The sequence below is a fragment of the Mauremys mutica genome, chromosome 1 (assembly GCF_020497125.1).
Source record: "Mauremys mutica isolate MM-2020 ecotype Southern chromosome 1, ASM2049712v1, whole genome shotgun sequence".
Classification (NCBI taxonomy): Eukaryota; Metazoa; Chordata; order Testudines; family Geoemydidae; genus Mauremys; species Mauremys mutica.
The window spans coordinates 206,632,519-206,647,711 of NC_059072.1; the positions used below are offsets into that span (position 1 = coordinate 206,632,519).

At 45.8% G+C, this 15,193-nt stretch overlaps 1 protein-coding gene across 1 annotated transcript in view; it reads right to left on the reverse strand.

The window, feature by feature from the left end:
- Positions 1–15,193, reverse strand: part of TMPRSS3 (transmembrane serine protease 3) — a 37,164-nt gene that overhangs the window by 12,641 nt on the left and 9,330 nt on the right. Inside the window, exon 7 of the mRNA XM_044997858.1 lies at positions 15,129–15,172. Within this exon, the coding sequence (XP_044853793.1) occupies positions 15,129–15,172 (44 nt within the window). The remainder of the gene's footprint in view (positions 1–15,128; positions 15,173–15,193) is intronic.

Genomic DNA, 15,193 nt, shown 5'->3' on the forward strand with positions numbered 1-15,193 from the left:
ACCAATGAGTAATTTGTCCCCAATGGCTCTGGCTCACTCCTCCATTCTGCTTGGTCAGTCAGTCCCCACTCAGCCCAGACCCAGCAGCAAGGTATGGAATGATGTGATTCAGATTAAAGCTGGTTGGGAATTTTTTGATGAAACACTTTTCATCAAAAAGCACCAACTTATTGAAACCAAAACTGTTTGCAAGAAAGGCTTGGTTTTGACAATTTTTTCAAATAAAAAAGAATGTCAATTTTTTTTTAAATTGTCAGTGTCAGTGTTCCATTTGGGTATTTTCTGAATGAAAAAAAAATCTAGTTTTCTGGTTAGAGATTACTTTTGTAATTTAGACTAACTACAGAAAAATACATTAAAATGGTTTCATTCTGGTTTTGATATTTTGAACTTATAGAAACAAAATGTTTCACTTGACCCACACCAAAATTCTTTTTGGGAATAGATATTTCAGCCTAATTTGCAACTGGAACATCTTTTGATATCCATGTGAGATGGACCTACCTTCTCTCCTCTTCCAGCCTCTGGAGTTCCATAAGAGATAATAAAGTGGATATGATTTTCCTTAGGGAGACATACAGGATACATGTCTGCAGACTGTCCTTCCAATTTCCCTGGTAACGCACTCTCCCCTCACAGCCTCCTCCCCCCTTGGTCTCAGGGGTTTGGCTGAGGGACTGGTGAAGGATATTGCTCACAATCATGAGAAAGTCTCCCCTCTAGATCCTCTAAAGAGAAGAAGAAATCTCTACAGATGGGACTTTGAGCAAGATACCTCAGATTCTTAGCTAAGCATCCCAGAATTAACCACAAATGGGTGTTTATCTTCATAGGTGCTTCTAATTTTAGAAGATGAAACACCAAAGGGGGAAAAAACCTTAAAAAGTTGAAGAGCAGTGTAATTCTTCCTCACCTAGCTTATGAGGGTGTGATTAAGGTGAAGTGGGAATTCCCTATAAAGTCATACCTATACCTAAGGACTAAAAGATCTTCTTTACTCTGCCTAATGTTAGGCCTGCTTCAGTTTCTTAGTAAAGGGCATTGTCACATCATCTGAGAGAGTAGTCCTGCCAAACCCACAGAAAGGAGAATAAGATCATCACTTAATCTGAACTTGGATACAATAGCCTCAGCCCATAGCATATTGGCTACAGTTTCTTATTATGAAGATCATGCTCAACTGGGAAGCCATCTTGAGCATGCACAAAACAAAACAGAAAGAAAACCATGAGAAAATCTTCTTTAAACTAAATTTGCCTAGCAGCTTTTTCAGGAGCGAAGCTTCCCCTGACTCCGATTTGCTGTACATTCAAAACTTCCGAAGACATGTCTGAGGGGCAACTATGCTCCATCTGAAGAAATTGGAATTGCAGACTAACATCTGATATTCTTCCAAATATTTTGTTGGTAGGTACTTTGGAGACCATAGAGACAAAGCAGCCACTGAGGCATTAGAAAAGGGAATAAGTCCCACCCTACTTCCAGTGAGAATCTCTGAACTACCTTGCCTAGGCAGGTGTTCCCTTTGAACGTTCTGCTCCTCTAGGTTCCAGTGCAGTGATTACGCATTAGGTGGAGGCCATTGCTGCCTTTCCTGAGACCAATGCTGGGAATCTATGGAAAAGTATCAAACCCCAAAAGCTTCTTTTGGGGCTCTCAAGTCTGAGCAGATTTATCCCTCCCACACCCCCATGAGGGGTGCTTCGCGGTGGGCCCTAATCTGGGAGTGAAACACTTCACAAAGTGAGTGCTGGAGTCAGGGAAGGATATCCAACAGAACACACTCTTATTCCCCCAACTCAAGATTACTCTTTTCCCCAAAGTAAATTAAAATATATTAGCATTATCAACAAGACCGTCTGTAATATGAAGATGAAGGTGCAATAGTTCATCTCCTATGCATTGGAATGATAGTGTTAGCCAATTCATATATGTTATGTTGACCGAATTATATTATGTTTTCCCCACAATACTGTTCACTTCTGCTCACTCACGTCAAGATATATATCCCACAATACCCTGCAAAGCTGAAGCCAGCTTTGGCTCTGAAAAATATGAAATCTATCAAAGACCAGATATATTCATTCTGTGTCCTGGTAGAAGTTGGTAGTTACTTTCACAGATAACTGGATTAAATTAATTAAAAACTGGCTAACTGACAGATCTCAACATGTAATTGTAAACAGGAAATCATCATCAGCTGGGTGTGTTTCCAGTGGGGTCCCACAGAAATCGGTTCTTGGCCCTATGCTATTTAACATCTCTATCAATGACTAGGACAAAACCATAACATCATCACTGGTAAAATTTACAGATGACACAAAAATTGGGGGAGTGGTTAATAATGAAGAGGCTCCATTAACTGATTCAGAGCAATCTGGATTGCTTGGTAAACTGGGCACAAGCAAACTGTGTGTTTTAATACAGCTTCTTCTTGGTAGTCCATCGATCCGATGATGACAAATCTGTGCAGATCATCTATTGTTGGTCTCATGGTGTACCCTCTGATGACTGCACAAGCCAATTCTAGAGGTGCACATTTTGCTGCAGATGGTGCATGGGAAGTTCGCGGTCAGTGGGTTGTGCGCTGCTGGTGCTCTGTGACGTCGTTCGCGTGCCTCTTGTAGACGCCGGCAGCGGTCTTCCTCAAAGGCGATGCAGGTATTCCTGACTGTTGCATGCCACTGTGTTCTGTCGCTGGCGGCGTCCTCAAGGTCCCTAGGTTTGATACTGCTGTACTGCAGATTGGCTTTGATGGTGTCCTTGTAACGTTTCCATGGACGACTTATATGCCGGATGCCCTGGGAGAGCTCACCATAGAGAAGCTGGCGGGGGATTCTGTTGGCATCCATGCAGCTGACATGACCGGTCCAACGTAGCTGTGACTTCATGATCATCATTTCGATGCTTGTCATCTGGGATCTCTCGAGGACCTCAAGATTGGGCACTTTGTCTTGCCAGCGGATCTTCATGATGTTGCGGAGGCAGCGCATGTGGAATGCTTCGAGCTGCTTGATGTGACACCTATATAGTGTCCATGTTTCGCACCCGTACAAAAGAGATGAAAGAACAACAGCTCTGTACACAAGCAGTTTTGTTGACATCCGGATGTTGTGGTGGTTTAAAACTTTGACACGCAGACAGCCAAGTGCCTGGCTTGCTTTGGATATTCGTGCGTTGATCTCATTATCCAGTGATCCATCACTGGATATGACACTACCCAGGTATTTAAAGTTCACCATTACTTTAAGCTGAGTGCCATCAATGGAGATACTCGAGACAGAAGCATTTGATCCAGGTGCAGGTTGATGGAGAACTTCTGTCTTTCCGAGGCTGACAGTCCGAAAAGTTGCGAGGCCTCAGCAAACTTATTGACAATGTGCTGAAGATCATTTTCAGTGTGAGCCATGAGGGCACAGTCGTCAGCAAAGAGCGCCTCAAGAAGGAGTTTCTGCACTGTCATAGGGCAGGTCTACACTAAGGGCGGGGGTCGAACTAGGGTACGCAAGTTCAGCTACGCGAATAGTGTAGCTGAACTCGAAGTACTCTAGTTCGAACTACTTACCCGTCCAGACGCCGCGGGATCGAAGTCCGCGGCTCCAAGGTCGACTCCGCCACCGCCTTTTGCAGTGGTGGAGTACCGGAGTCGACCGCGGCACTTCCGGAGTTTGAACTATCGCGTCTAGATCAGACGCGATAGTTCGAACTCCGAGAAGTCGAACTCACCGCGTCGACCCGGACGGTAAGTGTAGACTAGCCCTTAGTCTTTGCATTCAGGCGACGGAGGTCAAAAAGTGAACCATTGTGCCGGTATTTCAAATATATACCTCGATCCAGATCTTTCATTGCATGGTTGAGGACACATGCAAAGAACAGGTTAAATAAGGCAGGAGCGAGAACACATCCTTGTTTCACGCCGTTGGTGATGTTGAAGGGGGCTGATGTGGCTCCATCAGACAATACTTCGCCTGTCATGCTGTCATGAAAAAGGTGTATAATCTGGACAAATTTTTTGGGCAGCCAAGTTGTGTTAGAATAGTCCAAAGGGCTTCCCTGTTGACGGTATCAAACGCCTTTGTCAGATCTATGACGACAGCATACAGGTGCATGTTCTGTTCAATGCACTTCTCTTTGTAGCATAAAGAATCTTGTGACCTTATCAAAATATCTGTCTCTCCACAGAACTGGTCTATTATTGCTAAATGTATAGCCAATTGCTAGACTATACTTGTGGTTCATTATTAAGAATGTTTAAGAGACCAGCTAATCAATCTTAGCCAAAATTATTGTCTAAAGACAAAGCAGTACAGAAAGGAAGGAGTTAATATGTTATCAGCCCTTCTGGGTAACAGTTCTCCCAGCATTCAGTTCACCTTTCATAGAAAGTGTGCTCCAAAATATGTCCCCAAACCTACCTATTATTTATGTCACAGCTGTTTATGAGCTAAAAGCACTCTGAATATCACCTAAGACTAAAATTTACTAATCAGCTTGTTTTCTTGTTTTCCTGGTACCACATGCCTTTCCTTATCTCTGTTTTGGATACTACATTGCAAGGCCAGAAGGAACCACTGAGATCACCTAGTCTGACCTTCTGTATAACACAGGCTAAAAAATATTCCAAAATAGTTCCTAGAGCAGAGCTTTTAGATAAACATCCAATTTTGATTTAAAAATCATCAGTGATGTAGAAGCCATCCCAAGACTTTGTAAACTGTTTCAATGGTTAGTTACTCTCACTGTTAAAAATTTACACATTCTTTCCAGTATGAATTTGCCTAGCTTCAACTTCCAGCCATTGGATCATTTCTCTGCTAGATTGAAGATCCCATTATTAAATATTTGTTCCCTATATAGATACTTATAGACTGTAATCAAGTAATCAAACCCCTTAACCTTCTATTTGTTAAATTAAGGAGATTGAGCTCTTTGAGTCTATCACAATAAGGCATGTTTTCTAATCCTTTCATCATTCTCGTGACTCTTCTTTGAACTCTCTCCAACTTATCAACTTATTTCTTGAACTGAAGGCACCAGAATTGGACACAGTATTCCAGCAGCAGTCACACCAATGCCAAATAGAGGTAAAATAACTTTTCTATTCATACTCCGTATTCCCCTGTTTATGCATCCCATAATCACATTAGTTCTTTGGCCACAGCAGCACATGGGGAGCTCGTGTTCAGCTGATTATTCATCAGGACCCTCAAATCTTTTTTCAGAATCACTGCTTACCAGGATAGAGTCCCTCATCCTATAAGCATGGGTTTTTTTGTTCCCAGATATATACATTTACAGTAAGCTGTATTAGTCCCATCAGTTACAAAGCAGCAGGTCCAGCAGCACTAGCAGCATTCCACAGCGTGATCATCAGCATCTGGGAGGATGAAAACATACCACAGGACCTGCGTGACGCTACTATTGTCTCTCTTTTCAAGAACAAAGGCAGCAAAGCAGAATGTGGAAATTAAAGAGGCATATCCCTCCTCTCCGTTGGAGGGAAGATCATCGCCCACATCATCCTGAACCGCCTAATAGCCAGTATCTCCAAGGCAAATCTACCTGAAAGTCAATGTGGTTTTCGACCTGGCCGGAGCACAGTCGACATGGTGTTTGCTGTCAGACAAATACAAGAGAGTGATCTGTTGGCTCTTCTGACCTATTGGTGAATTACAGTCACTTAGAGAGGGTTTATTGGGCCCAGCCAAGCTGATTGACTTGCTAGGCAACCAAGCCCAGAGGCAGCTGAGTTCCTGACACAGGCTGCTTGTGACAGGAGACACAGTACGTAACCAATGGCGAGAATACTGTGAGAGTCTGCTTAATGAGGCGATCCCTTTATGTTCTACACTACCATCGTGTGAACCAAGAATTTTGATGACCATTCAGAGGCAGATGTCATGGCTGCACTGCTGAAGATGGCATGTGGAAATGCAGCAGGAACAGACAAAATCACAGCTGAAATTATCACAGCTTTGAGAGAGGCTCACACAAGTCCTGGTCACAGTTTGGAAAGAAAAGAAAATCCCAAGAGAATAGAGAAAGTCCACAACATGCAAACAAAAAGGTGCCATATATGGCAGTTCAAAGTACTGAGGAATTAAGCTGCAGTCTCTCACAGGGTGGCTGGCTGTAAATGAAGTAGGTCCAGCTACCCTGTGCCAGATCATGCTCCCATTTGGCCAGTTAGGAGGATGGAGCACCATCTGGGGTTTATAAAGAATCAGGAAATGGGCTTAGAGCAGAGGTGAAAGTGGACCAGTACAGTGTACCGGTAAGAAGTGGCTGCCAGTATGGGCCTGTATACAGCTGACATTAAAGTGCTGCCACAGCCCCTCCCCCATACCGGTAAGACATTTATGTTACTTTCCCTTCTGGCCTAGAGGGAGTCAGACCTGATGAAGCAGAACCAGCAAAGGAAAGGAGAGCTTCTTGGGAGAGAGTCTACATGGATCAGACAGTTCTGCAGGCCAGTGCAATATGCTAGAGCCAGCAGTGGGAGGCTGAAAAGTGTTGAAAGCTAGAAGCCAGCGTAGGGGCTAGCCATCTGACCTGCCTGAGCCAGAGAACCCTGAAGGGGGATGAAGGCTGAGAGCACTGGATGTGTGGGAGGGATACCTGCTGGCTCTCAGAGACAGAGAGCTGAAGATGGAGGGAGAGAGGTCTTAAGAATGAGGAAGAGGTGTGGTGATGGATGCCCGAGCTGTACTGAGGAGCTGAATTGTGGTGAACAATTCTAGGACGTAGTGAAAGATGCTGAGGTTGTTTGTAATGTACTGTTGGGACTATGATTATGGGACACAAGTAATGGTTTCTATGCACAGGGCATTTGTTCACAATTAATTAACCCCACAAGGACTATCTTCATACTCAGACTGGTTGGGGATTACTGGGGACTCTGATGAAGGGGAAACTGAGGCAGGTGTATGTCATGCCATGGCATGCTAGCAGAAGGTGCTCAAATCAGGACCATCCTAGGACACTGTCCCACTTCATGAAACTGTTAGAGAAAATCACAAATATTTGCATTTGCTGAATAGTGGAGTCCATTTCAAGAACGGAGTTGTTTGGCTTTAGAAGAAGAAAAGGGATGACAGACAGTATGTTCATTCATTAGACAGCTGGTGGAAAAGAAGCTGGAGGAAAATGTCAAGGACAGTTGGACAGTCCTTGATTTGGAGGAAGCATTCAACAAAGTACCATACCAAGGAGACTGCTGGTGCCTCTGCTACAATTTGGGTTACTGGAAGATCTTAGGGTACCAGAGGATCTTGTCCAGATGGTAGTGGGTTTGTATGGTGGTTCCATGACAAAAGTGCAGACACCTTTCAGTGTGATAGAGGGTTTCAAGGTGAAGGCTGGACTACACCAGAGATTACTGCTTTCTTCATTACTATTCAGAATTGTGATGTACTTCATAAGTAAGCCAAACCAAGAGGAAGGTGGTACAAAGTTGATCTACACAAACAATATTGTGCCAATGGCCAGTAGTGAAGAAAATGTGGTCCAAGTGACTGATGCTTGGAACAGGGAACAGACAAAATGTGACCTCAAAATGAGTAACGAAAAGACTGAAGTAATGTGGGCAACTTGCGGGAACCAAGACAGATGAATATCAACATCAAGAGCCAAGGCCTAAATCAGATTTCTGCATCTAAGTATCTTGAAGGCCGTTTAACAGCAAATGGAGAGCTCAACAGAGAACTGCAAGCAAGGCTGCTGAATGTGGGGGAAGTCTGATGCAGGATAAGTGAAGTGATTTATAATAAATGGATGCTCAGACTACTTAAGGGACAACGATACAAAACCCAGGGAAGAGCAGTTTGTCTGTACAGAGCAGAGACATGGGTGACCAAAGAGAGGCACTTGAGACGACTTGACACCATTGAAATGAGAGATTTGAGGGCAGTGAGAGGGGGACATTGCTGGACCGTGAACAAAATGATGTAATTAGGAGTGAGACCAAGGTTTCCGATATTAGAGAGAAGTTGCAAGAGAGGAATATGTGATGGTATGGGCATGTACAAAGAATGGATGAAGGGAATCCCATTAGGGAGGCATTTGAGAATAAAGTTCATAGGTGGAAAACAAGAGAAAAGCCAAGAAAATGGTTGAAACTAGGACTATAGGCTAGGACTAGAACAGGGTTTAAAAGAGAACTAGATAAATGCATGGAGGTTAAGTCCATTAATGGCTATTAGCCAGGATGGGTAAGGAATGGTGTCCCTAGCCTCTGTTTGTCAGAAGGTGGAGATGGATGGCAGGAGAGAGATCACTTGATCATTACCTGTTAGGTTCATTCCATCTGGGACATCTGGCATTGGTCACTGTCAGTAGACAGGATACTGGTCTGGATGGACCTTTGGTCTGACCCAGTATGGCCATTCTTATGTTCTTATGTTCTAAACACTATGTACCGGAAGATGCAGTGAATATGGAATGAGTGTTGAACCAGCAAGCTTGGAAAAGACTGATAGGGCAACCTGACCCTAACTAGCTGGGAAAAGGGGGAGACGATATCTAGACTCCTCTATGACTTGGGTAGAATGTGGCTGAAAGAGGAGACATTTCTTGTGCTATGGACCATCACTCTCCCTCCTTCATTTGCAGCAGATGGTTCTTCAGGAACATGGGGAGAGAACAAGTAGCCTTGTTCTTGCCTTGGGGGGAAGTTCTGTCTTTTGTTCTCAGAATTCTATGCCGAGAAAGAAAATCAGGGTTGACAGGCTCAACAAGACACACTTAATCCAATGGAATGCAATCTAGACCATCTGGGCTCTTGGCATATCACAGGCCAGGTGTGAAGTCTAATGATGAACCTATTTGCATCTAAGACCTGCTGGAAACCAAAAGAGGTACTACATGAGGAAGAGACATTCAAAAACAGAGGCCATGGTCCCCTTATCTCAGAAGTAGGCTATGTCTTCCCATTCCCTTCCCCTGCCACTGAGAGTAAAGATGGTAAAGGAGATTGTGAAGGTATAAGCCACTGTGAAAATAATCACCACCTCATTAACCCTCAGGTCCTGGTTCTCAGACCTGATTTAAATGTAACTGGAACCTCTTCTCAAACTGCCAACACATGCACAAACAAAACACAGTGCAACCAGGACCTAGCCTAAACTAAAATCCAGTCCTGCCTAATTCATCAGCTGAGAGGAAGGAGCTACAGTCATTCTAAAAAGTTAACCAACACCCTTCTACCGTCTTGGCACAAATTCTGTCTGATGTCTATGTATCACTTGGGATTTAGATGTTGGCATTACAAGGGACACATATCAGGGCAAAGTAAGCTGAAGTAAAGGACATTCTAGTCTTTTTACAAGATGGCCTGACCATGAGGCTCAAGAACAATTGGTTTTGGAAAGACAAGTTAGTGACTGCAGGCCTATTGCACTGTAAGAAACCCATGAGAATCTCTTATTACCATTACATAAACTGATTCTTGAAGACTAACTACTCTTATAAGTTCTCTAGCAATATGCAGATTCATGTCATGATCTTAATCTGTGTACTATACGTCCTAATTAAAACCATATTTCAACTTCACAGTCACTAGGTCTCTTCCTCTTCTCACTGAAAATATCTTTTGGCTATTTGCTACCTCTTCGACAAAGGGGATTTTGGAGCTTGGCGTCCACTCAATGAAACACTGTCAAATATGGTAATTAAGGAGGCCTTGATCCACAAGATTGTCACCCCAAGGTCAATGCAATCTTCTTCATATAATTCGAAGTGGTATTGTTGCCCTTCTGGTTGAATCCAAACATCTTAAGGAAGTAGAGAATTTAGATATGAGCAGAGCCAAGTAGGGAATAAGGACTATATAGCAAAGGCATTCAAAGCCTCAGGTTACAACTCTTCTCATTACTATGCACTCTGTGAAAAGAATAGTGATTCTGTGGAGTGGAGAGATCACATTCATCTTATGCAGAGGTCTGTAAGAGTACTACAGAATCTTCCATCCACATTTTCTCCAACACTATCAGGGCAAATTCCTTCTCCCAGGTGATGCAGTGTTTGATAGAATGTTATGGAAAGGGGTGCCCCAGTACCTTTACATTCCTTTTCAGTTCCTCATGGGTAAGTTGAATCCTGCCTCTCTTCCAAGAGATGAGTTATTGCTTTCTACATCACACTGTGAAAACTGACATGGACGGGTCTGGAAAAGGGAAAATTCTGTCTTACCTGTGAATTTTCATTTGAGGGTGCTCCATGTCAGACAGCCTGACCCTCCCTCAGGGTACGTCTACACTACAAGACTATTTCGAATCTACTTAACTCGAATTTGTGGAATCGACCTTATGAAGTCGAATTTGTGTATCCACACTAAATACACTAATTCGACTGTCTGAGTCCACAGTGACGGGGCCAGCGTCGACTTTGGAAGCGGTGCACTGTGGGAAGCTATCCCACAGTTCCCGCAGTCCCCGCTGCCCATTGGAATGCTGGGTAGAGTACGCCGCGCAATGGAGATCATGGTGGCAATGGGTCAAGTTCATGGTGTGGAACGGCGATTCTGGGCCCGGGAAACAAGCATGGACTGGTGGGAGCCAGACAGCTACTGGTCAGTAGCGAACCACTTTGGCGTAGCCCACGCAATCGTTGAGCAACTGCTCTCAAAGGTAGTGACTCTAGGAAATGTCCAGGTCGTCAGAGATGGCTTCGCCACGATGGGATTCCCAAACTGTGGTGGGGCTATAGATGGCACTCACATCCCTATCCTGGGACCAGCCCACCAGGCCAGCCATTACATTAACCGAAAGGGCTACTTTTCTATGGTGCTGCAAGCACTGGTGGACCATAGGGGACGTTTTACCAACATCTACGTCGGGTGGCTGGGCAAGGTTCATGACGTGCGTGTGTTCAGGAACTCTGGTCTGTTTAAACGCCTCCAGGCAGGTAGTTTCTTCCTGGACCACAAAATAACGGTTGGGGATGTGCAGATGCCTACAGTGATCCTCGGGGACCCAGCCTACCCGCTAATGCCCTGGCTCATGAAGCCCTATACAGGCGCCTTGGACAGTGAGAAGGAACTCTTCAACTACTGGCTGAGCAAGTGCAGAATGGTGGTGGAGTGTGCTTTCGGACGTCTCAAGGGGAGATGGCGGAGCTTACTGACTCACTCGGACCTCAGCGAAAAAAATATCCCCGTTGTTATTGCTGCTTGCTGTGTGCTCCACAATCTCTGTGAGAGCAAGGGGGAGACCTTTATGGCGGGATGGGAGGTTGAGGCAAATCGCCTGGCTGCTGATTACGCTCAGCCAGACAGCCGTGCCGATAGAAGATCCCAGCGGGAAGCGCTGTGCATCTGGGAGGCTTTGAAAGCTAGGTTCCTCAGAGAGCAGGGTAACCTATGACTGTCCACTTGATTTACAGAGAAGCTGAACCTGAGCCTGTTTCAGTGATTGTTGACTTCGATCTGCGGTTACATACCCCGTTCTCCAGGTTTCCCCCCTTCCAACACACGTTTTAAAATAAATTTAATGGAACACTGATTATTAACAAAGTTTTCTTTAATTATGAATTCCTGTTCTAGGGTTGAAACATGGACGCAGACTGTGGTGGGTACGGTGTGCACTGATGTACAGACCGCTTCTACACTAGAGGAATGACAGGCTCCTGCTCCTACAGCGGTCTCTGGGGGGAGGACGGTTGCAGGTGGGTGTGCAGGAAGGGGTGGGTTTGCAGGAAGGGGTGAGGGGTGCCGCCTTTGGGACGGAGTTTGGATGCAGGCTCTGGGCTGGGGGTTGGGGCGTAGGACGGGGTGAGGGGTGTGTGGGAAGGGTGAGTATGTGTCCATGGATGAGGGCTCTTGCTGGGGCTCACATCGGAGAATTTGTGGATGGCAGGCGCTAGGACCCTGGGGCAGCATACACCTCCCAGACTGACCCTGGTGCCTAGTGACTGCAGTCTGTGTGTGTCCTGCTGTTGATCCTGCCCCCAAGTCTGTACCCTGGTAATGGAGGCTGTCCTATGCAATTAAAAAACCCCTCCCCACCCCTTCACACAAAGTCTTCTGACAAGAAAAACGTGACGGGAACAGTGAATAACAACAAACTACTTTTAATACTCAACTACACAGTGGGGGGATGAAACTTGGATTTTGGACTGGGTGATCCAGGAAGGGAAGCACTTCTCAAAATTTATGGCATGAGAGCTGTGTGGTACATGAGCGCTCTGCTGGGGTGCAGTGACAGTTTTCACGGCCCCTAGCGCCCCTCCTTCTTGTTATTTTGGGTGAGGTGGGGACAGGACTTTGTGGCGGGGGATGGCGGTTGCAGATACAGTGCAGGGGGGCTCTCTCCTCCTGCCTGCGGTCCTGCAGAACATCTACAAGGCGCCGGAGCGTGTCCGTTTGCTCCCTCATTAGCCCAAGCAGCGTTTGAGTCGCCTGCTGGTCTTCCTGCCGCCACCTGTCCTCCCGTTCGCTGTGTGAGCGCTGGTGCTGACATAGGGTCTCCCTCCACTGTCTCTGCTCGGCAGCCTCGGCTCTGGAGCAGGCCATCAGTTCCAAGAACATGTCGTCCCTAGTCTTTTTCTTTCGCCGCCTAATCTGCGCCAGCCTCTGTGAGGGGGAAGCCGGGGCAGTTCGTGAAAGAGCCGCAGCTGTGTGATGGGAAAAAGGAAGTGATTTCCTTGAAAAGATACATGTTTGCGAACACTGAACTCAGTTTCTGTGAACAAGACCATACAGGGCACCTAGTCTCACGAGCTCTCAGGACAAGTTCGAGATTTCGGAATACGCTTTCATTGGCTGTGGTCTTGCACAGGAGATTGGACAAGCGGGGTGGTACAGCTGAATCCGTGTAGCAGCCAGGCCTGGTAAGCCCTACACTATAGGCTGCTTAACAGTTAATGGATAGCTGTGCCCTCCCGCTGAAGGCAATCTGGAAAGCATAAAGTCTGACCCTGTTCCAGCCCCTCGCGGCTGTGCCCGGGAAAGATCACTGTATGCTTTTCCTCTGCGGCCTCCAACACGTGGCTGTTAAACGAAGGTCATTGCTATGCAAAGTAAAAGTCAAGCATTCACAATAGTAACAGTACACTAATTGCCCTAATTAGATGCAGCAGTCGCCGAACGAGATTACCCTGAGGCGGGTCACTCGGAGAGAGAGAGAGAGGATGCTGCTAGAATCCCTGCACAGACCAGGACCGTATGCTGCCATGCTGGTGGAGGCAATGATTCCGCTGTACGTTAGGATGGCCTGGCGCGGAAGAGTGCGCTTCCACGGAGCACCAAATAAGGCACCTCTCCCCAGGAACCTCCTGCGGAGGCTTTTCGAGCTCCTCTACGAGAGCTTCGTGGAAGTGTCCCAAGAGGATTTCTGTTCCATCCCTATATGTGTGGACCTTCTTTTTATATAGTTTTATATGGAAAAGTTTTTATATAGTTTTTATATAGTTTTTATTCCTGTTTTTTAAAAAATAAATGTTTCCATGTTTATAGCACTTACCGACTGATCCTTCCCCTGATTCTGAGTCCGGGTTAACGGCCGGGGAGGGTTGGTAGGGGATCTCTGTGAGGGTGATGAAGAGATCCTGGCTGTCGGGGAAAGTGGTATTGTAAGCGCTGTCGCCTGCGTCATCCTCCACAAACCCTTCTTCATCTTCCCCATCGGCGAACATCGCCGAGGAACTGCCCGTCGACACTATCCCATCCTCAGAGTCCACGGTCACTGGTGGGGCAGTGGTGGCAGACCCACCTAGAATGGCATGCAGTGCCTCGTAGAAGTGGCATGTCTGGCGCTAGGCTCTGGAGCATCCGTTTGCCGCTCTGACTTTTTGGTAGCCTTGTCTCAGGTCCTTGATTTTCACGCGGCACTGCGTTGTATCCCGGCTGTATCCTCTGAGTGCCATGGCTTTGGAGACCTTCTCGTAGGTCTTTGCATTCTGTTTGTTGGAGCGCAGCTCCGAAAGCACAGACTCCTCGCCCCACACAGCGATCAGATCCAGGACTTCCCGGTCTGTCCATGCTGGGGACCTCTTTCTATTCTGGGATTGCATGGACTCCTCTGCTGGAGAGCTTTGCATCGTTGAAGGTGCTGCTGAGCTCGCCCCGATGTCCAACAAGGACATCAGATTCAAAGTGCCCAGACAGGAAAAGGAATTCAAATTTTCCCGGGTCGTTTCCTGTGTGGCTGGTCAGAGAATCCAAGCTTGGACTGCTGTCCAGAGCGTCAACAGAGTGGTGCACTGTGGGATAGCTCCCGGAGCTACTAAGTTCGATTTGCATCCACACATAGCCTAATTCGAGATAGCCATGTCGAATTTAGCGCTACTCCCCTCGTCGGGGTGGAGTACCGAATTCGAACTAAAGAGCCCTCTAGGTCGAATTAAACGGCTTCCTGGTGTGGACGGTTGAGCAGTTAATTCGAATTAACGCTGCTAAATTCGATTTAAAGTCCTAGTGTAGACCAGGCCTCAGAGGATTGCATTATGTCCAAGTTTTTTTCTGCCTATTATTCACTTTATAAGCAGTTTAGAAAGGGAAGGAAAGTGCTTCTCTAGGAAATCCCTAAATTTCATTTCAAGACTCTGCTGCAGATGGTTTGAATTGAATAGCACTTTTAAACTTGTATAGTATTTTTCAGCTTTGGAAGCTGTTAGAGTGAACACTTCGTGAGGGGCGGTTGCACACCCATGCTTAGAGCGAAGTCTGCTCTGCTTCTATTTGCCATGGAAATGGAGAAGGCCCCACTTTAAAGACTCTCTGATATGAAAGGTCCTAGAATGAAAATTCACAGGTAAGACAAAAATTTCCCTTTCCCCTCCCCAGTGACAATTAGCTGGAGTTATAATATCCATCCACTGACTGAACACATTCAGTATCCTTAAATATTTGCTTCCTTACTTGTGTGTAAATCCTCCTCATATATGCTCCTGTACCCCATCACTTGCCTCCTCACCCCACATCTTCATCTCTGACCTTCTATAATTCCTTCCTTGAAACTTTATTTACAGAAAGCAGTTCTTCCTGGACATCACAAAAACACTACTCACTGTTTACAACGTGGCAATATATTCCTGGATTTTCTTAGATTCATTCCCCACACATTAGCCAACTGAAATGAATGTCTCTGAAGATAGTTTTTGATCTGTTACTATTAACTTTCACAAACACTTACCCAAACATTTTAGGATGATTACGTTGCCTGAAGTACACTCTTCTCTAAGATGAAAATACAGTAAT